This window comes from Typopeltis vanoorti, chromosome 3 (genome assembly GCF_054136105.1).
Source record: "Typopeltis vanoorti isolate ZY-2024b chromosome 3, IOZ_Tvanoo_1.0, whole genome shotgun sequence".
NCBI classification, from domain to species: domain Eukaryota; kingdom Metazoa; phylum Arthropoda; class Arachnida; order Uropygi; family Thelyphonidae; genus Typopeltis; species Typopeltis vanoorti.
In genome coordinates, this window is record NC_143551.1 from 172040455 (window position 1) to 172058408 (window position 17954).

Sequence of the window (17954 nt, forward strand, 5' to 3'; positions counted from 1 at the left end):
TACTATTCTCTTGATCTTTCACTTCATCTCTTGCTTCTGATATCTTGCTTGCATCACACACTGCACTTCCATGTATCATCATTTTCTCCAGTATGCTTACTCCTATGATATATTTCAGATTGTCCCCCCCCCCTCCTATCATAAACAATTGATTGCTGCATAGCTGAATGAAAGAAGATATGTGAAACTGCTTAGAGCAAACTTAGAAAAAATCATAAATAATTAGAGCTTTTATTTATGTACAGGAAGTTCCTCCGGACAAGCTGGAAGGAAGAGTAGAAGATCTTAAAGAAGGAGTAGCATATCAGTTTCGTGTCAGGGCCATTAACAAAGCTGGTCCTGGTGAACCTAGTGATCCAACTAAACCTATCATTGCAAAGCCCAGATTTGGTGAGTAGTACAGACTTTAATGTAGAATTACTATTAAGTTTGATTCAAAAAAAGCATGTCTTATGCAATATTTCTGATAGAACACAGAATCCTCAAGTGTAGGACAACCTCAGTAATCTCATCTACCAGCCACAGATAATTCTAGTTATATTAAATTAATGCCTTCCAAAGAGCTCATTAAGTTTCTTTGAATTTGTTTAAGGTATATACCTCTATTCTACTTTCAAGATGTTTGTTTCACTAGTTATGTGCTTCTTACTAGAAGAATATTTCTTTTATATGTCGAACCTCCAGTAATGCCTCATTAGTGTAAATCTTTTTAAAAAATTTGAATTTTTAAAAAAAAGATTATTATTATTAACATCTAACCTCCAAGGAGTCAGAAGACTTATTACAAGAGATCAGTGTTGTCTCATGCAAAAATATCATTGACCCATGCTTTAAAATCATTCACAGCTTCAGCACTACCACACTTTCATTCAATGCATTCTGATCACCAATCAGTCACTCCCCATGCAAAGAACCTGCTTCTTGCTTTGCTGTTCACACCCTTATACAGAGGCCGTCACCAACTTATATGTCTTAATTATATCCACTCTTCTGTTCACAAAGCTGTGCAAGTTGCTTTCTCTCAATCTATCCTCATATCTGACATTCCATAGATATAGATCTCACACTGAATGACTAAACCTTCTGTGAACCCTCTCAAGTACATGCTCTTGAAAACCAGGTGACTAAACCAGGTGAGTAGTCCATATGTGACCTGATCAAAGCCTTATACAAGGGAACCATAATCTTTTTGCTTCTGCATGTCAATGTTCTCCTCATTATTGCCATAATTCATTGTGTTGTTCTTACAGTTTTAGCAATGTGACCCTAAACTTCGAATCTCTGTCATCACTCCCAAATCTCTTGCCTCTTCCTCATTCAAAATTTCCCCACTAATTGTATCTCAGCCTTTCCTAATAAATATCAAGACTTTCCACATTGTAAATTTAAATTAATACATCCACTCACTCACTTGCCCACTCATATGGTCTATTAAGATCTTCCTACAGCAAAGTCACAACATCTGCTCTACCAAACTTTGCATCATCAGCAAACAGCTGCTCTTCTCCATTAAGCTGGTCCTAATGTCATTAATGTTCAAGTTAAACAATAATATTTCCAAAACAGATCACTGTACCACTCCACTACTAATCTAGCACCTTCCTCTTCTGGATATCACTCCTCCATATGCAACCTGCGGATACCTATCTGACAGCCAGTCAGCAATCCAACTCACTAGTCCGTTATCTACTCCCATCTATTTCAGTTTAGCTGCTAGTTTATTATGTGGTAGTCTATCACTGTTCAAAGCCATTTGAAAAGTCTCACATGCATCTCTTTTATGTGGTGCATGTGCAGTGAATACAGTGAATTTATCCAGTGAACATTTTAAACTATCTGTATAATCCCTATAGTCGAATATGTGGCTGTGGAAATACAGGAGAACGAAATGGAGATAAATAAAGAAACAGTGCACTTGAATGTTATCCTTCACAGAACAAAGTGTGAAATTGAAAAATTGCAGAAGCGGCAAGAGATTAGCAGGGCTGAAAAGGTAAAGAAGCAAGTGATCTGAAGAAATTCGTTTTATAAATTATGGATTTTACAACCGTGTTATAGATAACTTTATTATCTCGACATTTCGATCTTCATATCAAGATCATCATCTGGAGCATACACAATTATACTATGCAAGCTGCATTACATTACATTACAAACTGTAAGCTAGAGAAACAAAGATTTGATCACATGTTATTCTACTGGCATGACCTCTAGTGGAAAAAAAAAATTATATCAAGCTAGAATTTAAATAAACATTCTTTCTTACAGATAGTTTTCTTTCAATAACAGTGATGTCCTATTTTTAGTATTATAATTGTTATTTTTGATTTAAAAATAAAAAAAAAATTCATCATCATCATAGTATCAAGGATTTAGGCCTAGTATGGCCTGTTCCGGCCTTAGAAGTCATCGTTGAATCGTTTAAGAGGACGTCCTGGTTTTCTTTTTCCTAATGGCTTGTACTTTAAGGCTTGTTTTGGTAATCTTTCTCTTTTCATTCTATGAACGTGTTCCATCCATCTATGTTTATATTTTTTAATTTTTTCAATTACTGGTTCTTGGTTTAATTCTTTCATAATATCTTCGTTTCTTTTGTGATCAAATAGGGTATACTTTGCAGTTTTTCTCATAAACTTAATTTCTGCTGTTGTTAATCTTTGTTTGTCTTTTTGTTTTATGTCCAGATTTTGCTTCCATACATTAAGACCGGTAGGGCTAATGTATTGTATACTTTTAGCCTGGTTTGTTTTTGAACTAGGTTTGGTTTAAATATAGAGTTAATTACTCCTGTTATTTTTAAATATTTTGCAATTTTTATGTTTATATCTTTTTCATTTTCATAAGTGATCATACATCCTAGGTAGTTAAATGAATTCACCTGTTCTAAGATCTTGTTATCTAATACTATTTTAGTTCTTGCTGGATCTTGTCCTTTAAGGCCATAGTTTTTGATTTTTCCGTTGATATTATCATACCATAATCTTTGGATATCTCATTTAGATTTAAAATAGCTTTCTGTAAGTTATCTTCAGAATTTGTAATTATTATTTGGTCATCTGCAAAGAGGAGAGTGTTTAAGTTAACTGTAGGTGAAAGTTTAATTCCTTGATGTAAATTTTTACTCCATTTTATTATTATTTCATTTAAGTAGATATTAAAAAGAGTTGCTGAGAGGGGGACATCCCTGTCGGACCCCTTGTTTTATCTCTCTTGTATATGATAGCTCATGATTTAATCTTATTTGTATTTGATTATTTTCATATATACTTGTGACAGCTTTTAGGATATTATTTGGTATTTGTCTTTCTTTTAATATGTTAAATAATATGTTTCTTTTAACTTTGTCTGTTGGCCCACCCTGGAGTGTACCATATCTATTGCATCTGTAACATACCATATATAGGAGAAACAGGATGCACAATTCCCATCGGACAAAAAGAACATAAACGACACATTAAATATATAATAATTATGGTTAAGCTGGCCTTTCTGATCATGCCCTGAACACCCTATATAGAATTGACTGGAAAAGCACCAGTTGTCTACATCCCACCAAAAACATGATATGAGCACAAATTTAAGAAGCCTGTGAGATTGTTATCAACCACCCCAATCTGAACAATAATGATGGTCTAAAAATCCTATACATATGAAAGGCATATATTCGTCCCACAAATCCTTCCTCTCTAAGAACATCTATAAACAGGACTGTAGAAAATCCAGAATCCTAAATCAAAAATAACAATTGTTCGTCATCATCATCATGCGTATCAAGGATTTAGGCCTAGCATGGCCTGTTCCAGCCTTAGAAGTCATCGTTGAATCATTTAAGAGGACGTCCTGGTTTTCTTTTTCCTAATGGCTTGTTTTGGTAATCTTTCTGTTTTCATTCTTTGAATGTGTTCTATCCATTTATGTTTATATTTTTTAATTTTTTCTATTACTGGTTCTTGGTTTAATTCTCTCATAATATCTTCGTTTCTTTTGTGATCAAATAGGGTATACTTTGCAGTTTTTCTCATAAACTTCATTTCTGCTGTTGTTAATCTTTGTTTGTTTTTTTGTTTTATTGTCCAGATTTCGCTTCCATACATTCAGACCGGCAGGGCTAATGCATTGTATACTTTTAGCCTGGTTTGTTTTTGAACTAGGTTTGGTTTAAATATAGAGTTAATTACACCCGTTATTTTTAAATATTTTGCAATTTTTATGTTTATATCTCTTTCATTTTCATATGTGATCATACATCCTTGGTAGTTAAATGAATTCGCCTGTTCTAAGATCTTGTTATCTATTACTATTTTAGTTCTTGCTGGATCTTGTCCTTTAAAGGCCATAGTTTTTGATTTTTCTGTTGATATTATCATACCATAATCTTTGGATTAAGATCTAAAATAGCTTTCTGTAGTTTATCTTCAGAATTTGTAATTATTATTTGGTCATCAGCAAAGAGGAGAGGGTTTAAGTTTACTGTAGGAGAAAGTTTAATTCCTTGATGTAAATTTTTATTTCATTTTATTAGTATTTCATTTAAGTAGATATTAAAAAGAGTTGCTGAGAGGGGACATCCCTGTCGGACCCCTTGGTTTATCTCTCTCGTATATGATGGCTCGTGATTTAATATTATTTGTATTTGATTATTTTCATATATACTTGTGATAGCTTTTAGGATATTATTTGGTATTTGTCTTTCTTTTAATATGTTAAATAATATGTTTCTTTTAACTTTGTCAAATGCTTTTTGAAAGTGAATAAATGCAATATGTGTTTCTAAATTATATTCTCTTCTTTTCTCTATTATTAATTTTAGGCAAAAGGCTGGGTCTATACATGATCATCCTTTTCTAAATCCATTCTGTACTTCTAAAATAAAGTTTTCGGAATATTTCATTAGTTTGTTATTTAAGATTCTGCTATATATTTTGTAATAGGAATTTAGTATACTGATACCTCTATAGTTTTTAGGGTCATCTCTATTACCTTTTTTAAAGATAGGAATCACAATTGCTTTTTTCCATTCTATTGGGGAGATACCAGTTGAGTAAATTTCATTTAAAAATAATAAGAGTCTTTCTTTGAAACTTGTTCCTGCGTATTTATATAGTTCTGAACCTAGCTTATTTTCTCCAGGTGATTTTCTGTTTCTTGTTTCTTTCAGGCTGATTTCTAATTCTTCTTCAGTTATTTCCTTTTCATTTTCATTAATTGTTTGCCAGTTGTCTTTTTTAAAATATTTGTCTGTCCACAGTTCTGTGTAGTAATTTAGAAATTCTTCTACTTTCAATTCAGTGTTTAATTTTATGTTTTCTTTGGTATCTGCATTTAAGTGTTTCAAAATCTTATATACATTGGGTCTTATTTTATATAAATCTTGTTCTAAATAACACTACATTACAAATAACAATTGTAATACTAAAAATTGGACATCACTGTTATCGAAAGAAAACTATCTATAAAATAGAATGTTTATTTAAATTCTAGCTTGATGTAATTTTTTTTTTCCACTAGAGGTCATGCCAGTAGAATAACATGTGATCAAATCTTTGGTTCTCTAGCTTACAGTTTGTAATGTAACGCAGCTTGTATAGTATAATTGTGTATGCTCCAGATGATGATTTTGATATGATGATTGAAATGTCGAGATAATAAAGTTATCTATAACACGGTTGTAAAATCCATAATTTATAAAATGAATGCTGATCACTGTGTAACACTAAAAGAAAGGATTCTGATAATTCATGGAGATTCTACCCACAAGCAATGCAATTAATACGGTAAGCTGAAGATTCATGTTTCTAATTTCATCAATCGTCTGGCTTTTTTTAAACAATATAGGGACAGCAATATTATTCCGAATTGCATCAGGCTAAAAAGAAAATTCATTGCACCTAAACAAAGGTGCAATGAATATACTTCCACATGGAGAAAGCACTACTCAGAGAACAGATTCAAGCCACCAGAAAGAACCTAGCCGCTACACAAAACCAGCTACAAATGGGAAAAAACGGAACCTTCAAACTACCTGAACACAGATATCTGGATAATCCTGGAAAAGATTACTACCAACGCAGCATACCTCATCCTCCAATTGAAGAAAGAAAACCTAATTTCCAAATTCCAAGACTAAAAGATCGACAGAACCAGCCGCCATATTCAAATTTCTCCACGGTGAACAATAACAACCAACCAGAGCAAGACACAACAGGAGCCACCAATCACCTACAGGTAACAGTAACATAGTTAACCTTTCAAACCATGCTTTAAACAAAGACGAAATCTCGATACTTAACAAAGGTTTAACTTTCGCCATAGCACCCAAATCGATAAACAAACTTGAATTTATCTGTAATATTGAAAGAGGCCTAAGATTCATCCCAAATAACATAGCAGAAAAAATGCGTTTAGAAACTGCGACATTTTAAATCATAATAAAACAATAACAAGCAACCTCACTAAACACAAAATAACAGTGATAAGATCACTAAAGTCTAATCCGAACATCTTAATCACCAAAGCAGATAGAGGAAGTGCCACCATTATTTTAAACCGAACCACTTATGTGGAAAAAATGAATTTGCTGGTCTCGGACAATAACACTTACCAATTAGTTAACTACAATGCAACCAATAGAATTAAAACGGAAACAGAGAATTTACTTAAGTCAATTACCACATTGCCTGAAGATACGGACAAAAAACTAATTCTGTACTACGCTCGTTTCCCGAGAATTAGAAATACGGTCTACCGAAAATTCACAAAGAAAACACACCACTAAGGCCTATTGTCGAAAGGATACATAGCCCGACTTATCACTTAGCCAAAAAATTAGTGGCAACACTCAAGGAGTTGGTAAGTCATTCCCCCTCCTATATCAAAAACACATGACACTTCATAAACATCATCAAAGACATTACATTAGAAAAAGATGATTTATTAGTCAGTTTAAATGTCTCTGCCCTTTTTATGAATGTCCCAATCAATGACATGATCCTTCTTTTACAGAACAAATTCCCTCCAGATATCATGGTGCCCTTTGTGCATGTATTATCTTTGCCATACAAAATAACGTTATGGTTATTTTGTATGGAAAAACGCTTTCTACCTACAAAAAGAAGGCACAGCAATGGGCTCGCCATTATCCCCCCATTGCTAACTTTTATACGGAACATTTTGAGCACCTTGCTTTAGGTTCCTCCCCTTTGAAACCCAAAGTTTGGCTTAGATACGTTGACGATGTTTTCGCGATCTGGTCTCATGGCCGCCAGACACTAGACACATTCCTTAGCCACTTAAACAAACAACACAAATGCATACAGTTCATTATTGAGAATGAAAAACAGAACACACTTCCGTTTCTAGATACACTTGTCACACATCTTCCTACGGGCAATCTTTCCTTCACTGTTTACCAGAAACCGACACATACTGGCCAATATATAAACATAAACTCCTACCACCACCCAACACAAAAACTAGGTGTCATTAATACTCTAAAAAACAGGGCTATGAAGATTTACTCCAGTGAACAGGCATTGAAAGATGAATTTAAAGTGATCAGCAATACTTTCCAAAAAAATGGGTTCAGCCTAAACACTATTAACAAAATTCTCTACAAGACCTCAATAAAAAACAAAGCCAAACCAGATTACAATAAAATGACTATTCCCTACATTAAAGGGACATCAGATGAAATAAACAGAGTACTACAAAAATATAATCTCAAAGCCACTTTAAACCTCCTGCAAAATTAAAAAGCTTACTCAACTCATCCAAAGACCCACTCCCTCCATTGGCCCACCCTGGAGTGTACCGTATCTATTGCACCTGTAACATACCATATATAGGAGAAACAGGACGCATAATTCCCATCAGACAAAAAGAACATAAACGACACATTAAATATAATAATTATGGTGAAGCTGGCCTTTCTGATCATGCCCTGAACACTCTACATAGAATTGTCTGGAAAAGCGCCAGTTGTCTACATCACACCAAAAACATGGTATGAACGCAAATTTAAGGAAGCCTGTGAGATCGTTATCAACCACCCCAATCTGAACAATAATGATGGTCTAAAAATCCCATACATATGGAAGGCATATATTCGTCCCACAAATCCTTCCTCTCTAAGAACAACTATAAACAGGACTGTAGAAAATCCAGGATCCAAATCAAAAATAACAATTGCAATACTAAAAATAGGACATCACTGTTAAGGAAGAAATCTGTAAGAAAGAATGTTTATTTAAATTCTAGCTTGATGTATTTTTTTTTTATTTTCCCCACTAGAGGTCATGCCAGTAGAATAACATGTGATCAAATCTTTGTTTCTCTAGCTTACAGTTTGTAAAGTAATGCAGATTGTATAGTATTATTGTGTATGCTCCAAATGATGATCTTGATATGGAGATCGAAATGTCAGGATAATAAAGTTATCTATAACACGGTTGTAAAATCCATAATTTATAAAATGAATGCTGATCACTGTGTAACACTAAAAGAAAGGATCTGAAGAAATAATAAAGACTGAGTATGCAAACAAGAAAAACAAGTTATGGGGAAAAGTGTGTATGGAGGTGCAGTGATCAGGGGAGTACTTAATGAAAGTGTGGCATAATCATGTTTCCCTGTAAAAAATTTCACAGTATGAGTCATGCCATCCAGGTGCAAAAAGGAAAGGTGAAGGAACTGATTGTCTTGGTTGGCACAAATGATTTGAGAAGCAAGAAGTATTCTATGAGGGAGGATGTATAATGTTAGAAGAGGCAAAACTGAAGAGCAAGAAGGTGAAAAATGTAAGTCTCTTAACATGCTATGATAGAGGTGAACTGAGGAGGAGAGTGTTGATAGCTAATGATTCAGTGCATTATTATGCACTGAGTAATTAGCTTTCATTAAATCATTAATATTTTAAAATCATTAAAATATTAAATCATTAATATTTTGCAGAAGGAATAATGTAGGATTTGTGGATTTGTGGTCTGTCATTGATGGAAGGAAGTATATGTATAATGCTGATCGACAGCATCTAAATGGTTTTGGTATTAGGTGTCTAGAGAGAGCTTTGTTCACCAAAGCTGAAATGCAAATTCAGGAAAACTTAAGCAATTAGGGTTGAAGGAGGGGAGTTTGCTTGAAGGCACCAATGAGGCAATTGATATTTTCTCAATGAGTGAGAGAATATCAAGGGCAGAACATAGTCTCTCAAGCAAAAATAATCAATAGGAAAAATAGTCATCAGGAAGTAAAGGTGGGTGGAAGGCCTAAATGGGTGCTTCAGTGTCTATATACTAATGCCAGAAGTATCAAGAAGAAGAGGATGGAGTTTTTGGCATAGGTTAGTGCAACATTGCCGAATATTATAAGCATTAGTGAGACTTGGTTAACAGCATATGATGTTAACCAAGTCTTACTAGGTTAACAGCATATGATGGAGTTACAGATAGAATGTGAATGGTTTAGTATTTACAGGGAAGATAGGATGGGGGGGGGGTGGAGAAGTACTGTTGATGATAGCAAATGAATTGCAGCCAAAAAGAATATGAGATAGGTGAGAATGTGGTTGTTCATTTGAAGCAGTCTGGTGTTAGGTCAAGGCCAGTAAGACAAAATATACAGTTAGTTGTTCCTATAGGCCAGGGAGTTCCATGGATGATCTGGAAGACATGTATTGCCAAATTAGTACAATGAGTACAGGTCAAGTGATTATTATGGGGGCTTCAACTATGGAGATATTGACTGGAAGGAAGAAAATATCACATGGCAGGAAGGAAATGGAATTTATATCCTTACCGAGAGATAATTACTTGAGGCAGCATGTGATGGAAGGGGACTAGGAGAGTAAGAGTATTAGACCTGGTCTTAGGATCAGGAGAGATTCTATGACCATATCCTATCCTATCCATAACAAAGATGGCCACATTAACTCTGATTGGTGAAAGTGACAATGCAGTCTTGACTTGGGAGATTGAAAAACATGAGAAATATTCTGTCAAGATAGGGTATATGTGGAAGTATAAGGCAGATGATTATGACAAACTTAAGAGGAAGCTTAAGTCTCTGCCATGGCATATTGCACTGGAGAGTAAGGATGTTAGTAGTGCATGGGAGACAGGTCATCTAGAGGAATCAATTAAATGCATACCTAAGGCAAGGAGGATTAATCAGGTAGGTGTTAGATGGATGACTAATATCATTAACATGAGTTGCAGAAGAAGAAAGTGCTGTGGAGGGTATATAAGGAGAAAGGTGACCAGCATGGCAAGGAAGGAAAAATCAGATTACATGAAAAATCTAGCCAAGTAGGCCAAAGGAAATCCCAAAGAGTTATTTTATTACATGACAAGTAAGAGGAGAATGACTGTGGAAGATAAACCTTAATGAGTGATATGGTAATGAGGTGACAGAAGCAGATAAAATAGTTGAGTTACTGAGTGCCACTTTTCAAAGGTATATCACTCAAGTGAGGGTTACTGTTATAACATATATGGCAGTCACTAATGTGGAAACAGAGGTGGATCAATTGGAGGTTCTTAGGATATTGCAGAATCTCTGCAGTTAGATTGGATATCAGCTTGGGTTTTGTGAGAATGTTCAAGGGAACTGGCAAATTAGAGAACCTCTTACTATGTTCTTTAATTTAAGTCTCAGCTCTGGTAAAGTTCCAAGGAGAGGAAAGAAGACAAATAATTCCCTTGCATAAGGGGGGGGGGGATGGGCATTCTAAGATTGCAGTAACAAATTATAGACCAATCACTATCTCAGGCAAGGCAGTAAAAGTACTGAAAACATTTTTCAAAAAGAGAATTCAAGAATGTATGGATAATCATGATTTCTGTATCAGGGACAGCGTGGCTTGATGAAGGATCACTCACTCCTTAGTAATTTACTAACTTTTTTATAATAGCAAGACAGTTGAGTAGAATAAAGGAACTGGCTAAACAATGATTCTGCTGGATTTTGCAAAGCCATTTGAACAGAATACCACATGGAACTCTCTTACACAAATTAGAACAAATGGGGATGGATTATGACAGGCAGAATCAAAACGGAAACAAGTGACTAGTGGAGTACAAGGTTCAGTGCTGGGACCAATACTGTTTAATTAGTAAATAAATTATATAAGAAATAACCTGAAAGGAAATTATTATTATTCTTATTATTACCCCAAGACCTCATGGAGTCAAAGACTCATCTGGGAGGTCCTTTTATCACACACACACACAGCTCATCATATCGTGCCTTGAACACATTCAAACTCCTTGTAGACACCACACTCTCAGGAAAGACATTCCAATCGTTCACAACTCTGCACGAAAAAAACCTGCCTCTCACTCCCCTACTCACACCTTCTTTATACCGTTTCCAGGGATGACCTCCAGTTCTCCCCTGATCTCCCACTATTTTCTGTAGAACTTCTCCATCATTGATCCTATAACAACCCCTTACCAACTTGTAGGACTCTATCATATCTCCCCCTCTTCCTCCTATTCACCGGATTCTGCAAATTACATTTTCTCAATCTTTCCTCATACTTGACATTCCAAAGGTCTGAAACTACCTTAGTCAGTCACCTTTGGATCCTTTTCAACATCTCTTCATCCTTCTGAAAACCAGGTGACCAAATCTGGGCACAATAGTCCATGTGTGGCCTAATCAAAGCCTTATACAATGGAACAAGAATCAACTTATTTCTACACATCAGTGTCCTCCGCATCATTCCCAGAAGCTTTTGTGTTGTCTTCAAAATTTTGGCTATGTGTCCCCTAAATTTCAGATCCTTATCCACTATCACCCCCAGATCTCTTATTTCCTCTACTTCCAACAATATATTCTCACCAAGCATAAATTCTGCATCCCATCTTTGTTTTCCAAATTTTAAAGCCTTACATTTTGCAACATTGAACTCACATCCCCAATTCCGTGCCCAATCACTCAATTTATTCAAGTCTTCTTGTAAGGCCACAACATCTTCAATACTATTCATGGTTCGTCCCAACTTTGCATCATCTGCACACAACTGAATATCTCCATCCAAATCTTCACCTATATCATTAATATACAAGTTTAACAGTAATGGCCCCAAAACAGACTCCTGAGGCACTCCACTAGTAACTTTCCTTTTCCTGGATATCGCTCCCCCATACACAACTTGTTGATAAATATTTAGTTATTTGCTGATGATGCAAAATTAGGAGTAATAGTTAATCAAGGTGATGTGAAGAGCTTGCAGGATGATTTAAATAAGCTGTCAGTATGGATAAAAGATAATGGGTATCAGATTAATGTGGAAAAATGTGAAGCTATGCATTTTGGAATAAACAGATGACAAGTTGTATACCATGTTGATGATGCTATACTCCAGGAAATAGATGAAGCTAGAGATTTAGCGGTGGTGGTAGACAGAGTTAAAATTTAGTAGACATATTGCTAAGTTTGCTAAGGTAGTCCATAATATTACTTCGCTATTTAAATAATATCTTTACTTCTTAAGATAAGGAAGTTGTTATTCCTATTTATAAGGCCTTGATACATCCACACCTGAATTACTGTGTTCAGGTCTGGTCTCCCAGGTTTCTTATGGATGAGGAAGCAGTGGAGAAATTCAGAAGCAAGCGACCAAGGTTGTAAGTGGTCTGGAATGTTCCCTATGAGGACAGATTGAGGTGTGTTGGATTGCAGAAAAATAGGAGATAGGAGAATAATAGGAATAGGAGAAATAGGAGAAAAGGAGAATAGGAGAAAAATAGGGGGGTATGATAAAGCATTTAAGTTGCTTAAAAGATTTTATAGGATTGATTAGTAGATGTGTGAGGACTAGATGTTTTGCTTGGAGAGTTATGAATGAGCGGAATGGTTTGCCAAAGTCAGTTATGAGTGCTTTGTCTGTTAATGAGTTCAAGAAGAGGCATGATAGATTGTGTGTGGATTGTTTGGGTCTCCCATGATGAGTCTTAGGACTCCATGGAAGTGCCTGTATAATAATAATACTAATAATAATAATAATTCAGGTTATAAATGTTGAATGGTCATTATAAATGATGAATGGTTCAGTATATTGAGGAACAGTAAGTTATTTGTTTTGGATGACCTGGAATTGCATTTGGTGAAGATTGTTTCAAACCTTTATCAGAATATTTCAGGTAGTTGGAAGGGATTCAATCATTCGATGCTGTTGGCACACTCTCCCTCGATGAGTCTTTGGACTCCCTGGAGGTGTCACATAATAATAATAATAATAATAATAATAATAATAATAATATTTCAAATAAAGATTAGTCATCTTGTTTTATACATAGGCAGTAGAGTTTAACTTCTTAAAAATCTAGGTTTTTAGCTATTCAAAACACAAAAACTACATGAAAATATACAGTTATCAGTCACAAAACATTTACCTCACAGTTTCAGCTGCCTTGGTATACTGCTTAATTTTATATGAGAATAATAAACAACAATGATACCACCATAATTATTATTATAATTATTATTATTCAGACTTCCGTGGAGTCAAAAGACTCATCACTGGAGGTCCTTCCTAGGAAACACAAAATCTATCAAGACTCGTCGTGGGAGGACACCTCTTAGGAAACACAAAGTCTATCATACCACTTCTTAAACTCATTGACCATTCTCGCTCTCACCACTCTATCAGGCAATGCATTCCGTGGTTCAATCCCCGTCCATACAAAGAAACCACTCCTCACCCTCTTGCTCACAGTTTCCTTTCGTAACTTCCAGGGATGGCCCCTTGTCATCACTCCTTCATGCTGTTCAACCAAGCAAAAGAACTCCCCAGTGTCAACCCTGTAAGCACCTCTCAACAGCTTAAAAGTCTCAATCATATCACCTCTCCTTCTTCGATCCACCAAACTCTGATTCCACATTCCCTCAGCCGATTCCCTAACTAACATTGTACAGTCCTGAAACCATCTTTGTTATCTGCCTTTATACCCTTTCCACAGATAATTTATTCTCTTCAAATCCTGGGGACCAAATCTGTGAACAATAGTCTAAGTGTGGTCTGATCAGAGTCTTATACAATGGAATGATAACTCTTTTATCTCTTCTGGTCAGTGTCCTTCTCATTATTGCAGCAATCCTCTGTGTTACCTTCACCACCTTTATAATATGTCCCTTAAATTTCAGGTTTCTATCAATCATCAACCCCAAATCTCTTGTCTTCCTTACTTTCTCCAGTATAACTCCTCCCATAGAGTATGCAGCATCCCATTGATGTTTCCCAAACCACAAGACCTTACATTTTGCTGCATTAAACTGAAACCCCCATTCATTTGCCCATCTGTCTAGCTCATTCAAATCCTCTTGCAGGGCTACCACATCTCACTACAGCAATCCCTCGATTAGTGCACCTAATGCGTTCTTAAAACAGGCACATTAATCAAAAATGCACTAATCGAATAAAATAACCTATGGGAAAATGTATAATTCGTTCCTCAGATTTCTTTTTTGACCCTTCATTTTTTTTTTATAAAAGAATTAGGGTATGTCTCAGGGACTAGTTAAAGGAAAACCATGAAGCTGAAAGTCAATAAAACATATTCAGAATATAAATTTGTTATTCTTCTTCTTAACAAAGAATTGAGATAATGTTGTTTGGTGGGCATTCTGTTTAATTAACACAACAGATATTTGGATTATATGACCATAGGTTTAATACAAATATATACAAATTCGTCGACTAGTTTCGCTAGCGAAGCTGACTAGCTTTGTCAAGACTAAACGGTGAAAAAAACTAATAAATGCAAAAAAAAAACGAAGGAATGCAGTAACGGTTTACATCAGTTACTGCATTGGAAGGCACCGCATGAGATGGTATGCATGAAGCGATATACTTCAGTCATTATTATAAATACGCGTTACATAGTTTTTGCCGTACTGTAGTTCCGCTAAACTTAATGAGTTAATAAGATTTTTCCATATATCCTTTAATATTTTCCCTTGGTTTCTATTAAGGTTGTATCCTGTTCATAGGACCACTGCAGCTTCTTTAAATATTCGACATCTGTAATCTTCCTCCATGTATGGCAGTGAGCTATTATTCCAATCTGTAACGTAGTTTGAAGTTGAAAAGTGATGTGCCAAACCTGAAGTGTCTGTTCTGTTATGATTAATGTCTCCGACATGTTGCTTCTGTCTAATTTCTAAGCTTCTTGAAGTTTGGCCTATGTATGATAGTCCACATGTACAAGGTATGCTGTAAACAGCTGCATATTTGAAAAAAGGTACACTGTCTTTAGGGGATCTTAAAAACTGTCTAGTGGTCGTGGTCGGTTTAAACACCACTCTGATGTTATAAGATTTTAAAATTCTAGCTATTTTAATGGAGACTAAACCAACATAGGGTATGACAATGGTTGATACATACTGAGTTACTATACGTTGTTGCTGGAGGTTGTTTATAGATCATTTTATTGATTAAGTTTAGAGGATACCCATTTTGAGAAAGAGATTTGGAGATGTGGGAAAGTTCTGTACATACATCTTCTTCATCTATGATTATGTTGGGGCTCTGTTTCATATTGATTATTGAAAATATTGAATGATGGGGAAGGAAATTTGAATAATTGTGACTAGAAAGAAGTACTATTAGAGGAGAAGAATGGTGAGATAGTAGGTAACAAAAGTAGTATCATGATTATGAAAAGGCTTAAAGAGAACAACATGTAGGCATAGGCTTGAGATGAGAGAACATCTAGAAGATACTGCAGAGAAGAGAAAGAAAAGGGATGCATAAGAAAAGATAGGAAAGTATGAAACAGTAAGAGCAAGAGAAAGATGCATTATTTTGAGGATTCCATGATTTTGGGGGAGGGGATTACACTAGAATCTGATGAAATCATATTTTCTTGTAGTGAAGCTAGGGATTCTATTAGAATGCAAAGAAGGAAAGCAAGAGAGTTAATAGCATTGGTAATATGAATGATCTGAAAAGTGACAGGTATGGAATGTTATTTTTATTAAATAATTATTATCGTTATTTTACTTTTGGTAAAATAACAATAATATAAACAAATTAAGAATGATCAAGTAAAGATTGGGTAGGAGTATTACTGGAGGAAGTGAAAATGAGCAGTTGGAAAGTAAAGACTGTAAGCTTATTGCTGTAATATGTTATGAGTGAATGGAGAAAAAAGACATGATTACAAATGAATTCCATAGAGCATATGGAGCAAATTTCAAGAATGAAAATAGGAATGATTGTCTTAAATGGATTCAGACATTTTGTAGACCATATTGGTTAGAGAGAGAGAACATGTTGTGCTATGTTAGGAAAACAAGAGCTAATAAGGCAGAAACAGGTGAGCATCCATATAGATACCTTTCTTTGATGAGATGAATGATCAAAGGATGCTGAGCATAGTTTTTCCATATCAAATCTAAATTGAACAATTATTAAAAGATGCAAGGATATCTGATGGTGGTGTGTGTGGTCAGGGGGAACATAGTGATATTGTGATTCATGTATACTAACACTAAAAGTATCAGGAATAAGGATAAGCAGTCATCAGTTAGTTCAACTTTGCCAAAAAATTATAGACATTATTCAAACTTGATGGATGATGGAGGAGGACACAGTAATAACAGGGATAAATGTAAAAGATGTTACATTTTAGGGAGGATAAAGAGAAAATAGATTTTGGTCAGGATTGTTATTGATGACAGCAGAAGAAAGGTAATTGATGTGTAGCAGTTCAGCAGGAAAACAGAAGTAGGGATACGAGAGGAATTGCCTTTAAGGCAATTGGAGGTGAGACACTGGTTAATGGGACAGAATTATAGTTAGTGCTTTTATACCCACCTGGTTGGCTGAGTGGTTAGCATATCTGCTCTCCAGCCAAAAGGTTGTAAGTTCGAATCCCACCGTGGGCATGGATGTTTGTGATTGTCTGTGAAAATACTAGTAGTGGTGGGTAGTAGTAGATGGCGTTGGTGTAGTTGCAGTTCATTGTAGTGGATGGATTGAGCTGCGGAGACAGAGAATTGTAGAGTAGGTGCCCTCCCTCGATGAGTCTTTGGATTCCCTGGAGGTGTCACATAATAATAATAATCATTATGTTTGATGGAATAAATACAGCACAGAGGAACAATAAAATACAAGTTTATTGGATCCTGTATTTCTCTATGTCACAGAGAAGTCGTCAGAGATACAATCTCAAAATTGTAAAAACACCCACAAAACACAAAACAATAAGTGGGAAAAAAAGATTAGACTAAAGCCTCCAGTCTTATGAGGAGTGCCCTCTGTGGTTGCTTTTATAAGCCAAGGTTACTAAGGAACATGTACAGTAGATGGAATTCTAGTTTTTGTGAATTTGTACTTCCAGCCTCTAATTGAAAACGCTTTTTCCAAACATCCGCCAGTATCACCTTGTACATTCACAAACTCGCACAATTTCTCGTACCCAATCTTTACTTGATCATTCTTAATTTGTTTATATTATCATTATTTTACTGCAAGTAAAAATAACAATAATAATTATTTAATAAATGAATCAATAAATATTTTGATGTACCTATAGCATATCTAATCTAAGAGAAAATGTAAGCAATAATTTAAAATATAAAAAATAAGTACAAAATATTAAAAGAAATAAATAAAATAAAATAATAATAATAATAATTTTAGCCTGCCCATCATACTTGTATATTATATAAACTTACAACCTTTTGTAGGTAGGAGTTCACATTAAAAAAACATACATAAATAAAACAAAAAATTGAAATTTTCAGAAAGACAACAGAATCAGCTGTGTGTTGTATTGGTAATGATAGCAGAAGAATTGCTGAATTCATCAGGAAAGCAGGAATTTTAAAAAGAAGCATTTGTGGTTTTCTGATATAAGATATTGGCCAGCAGGACAAAATATGTAGTTAGGTGCTTTTATAGGTGCAAAGTGCAAAGGAAGATGTATATGGCATGCATTAGCAAAATT

General features: G+C 35.0%; 1 protein-coding gene across 5 annotated transcripts in view; it reads left to right on the forward strand.

Annotated features, from left to right (window-relative positions):
• The window catches only part of LOC150108743 (twitchin-like), a 2666638-nt gene that overhangs the window by 882847 nt on the left and 1765837 nt on the right, over positions 1-17954 (forward strand). For all 5 annotated transcript variants that reach the window (XM_090390962.1, XM_090390961.1, XM_090390964.1 and 2 more), the window contains one exon: positions 246-390. In XM_090390962.1, the coding sequence (XP_090247088.1) occupies positions 246-390 (145 nt within the window). The remainder of the gene's footprint in view (positions 1-245; positions 391-17954) is intronic.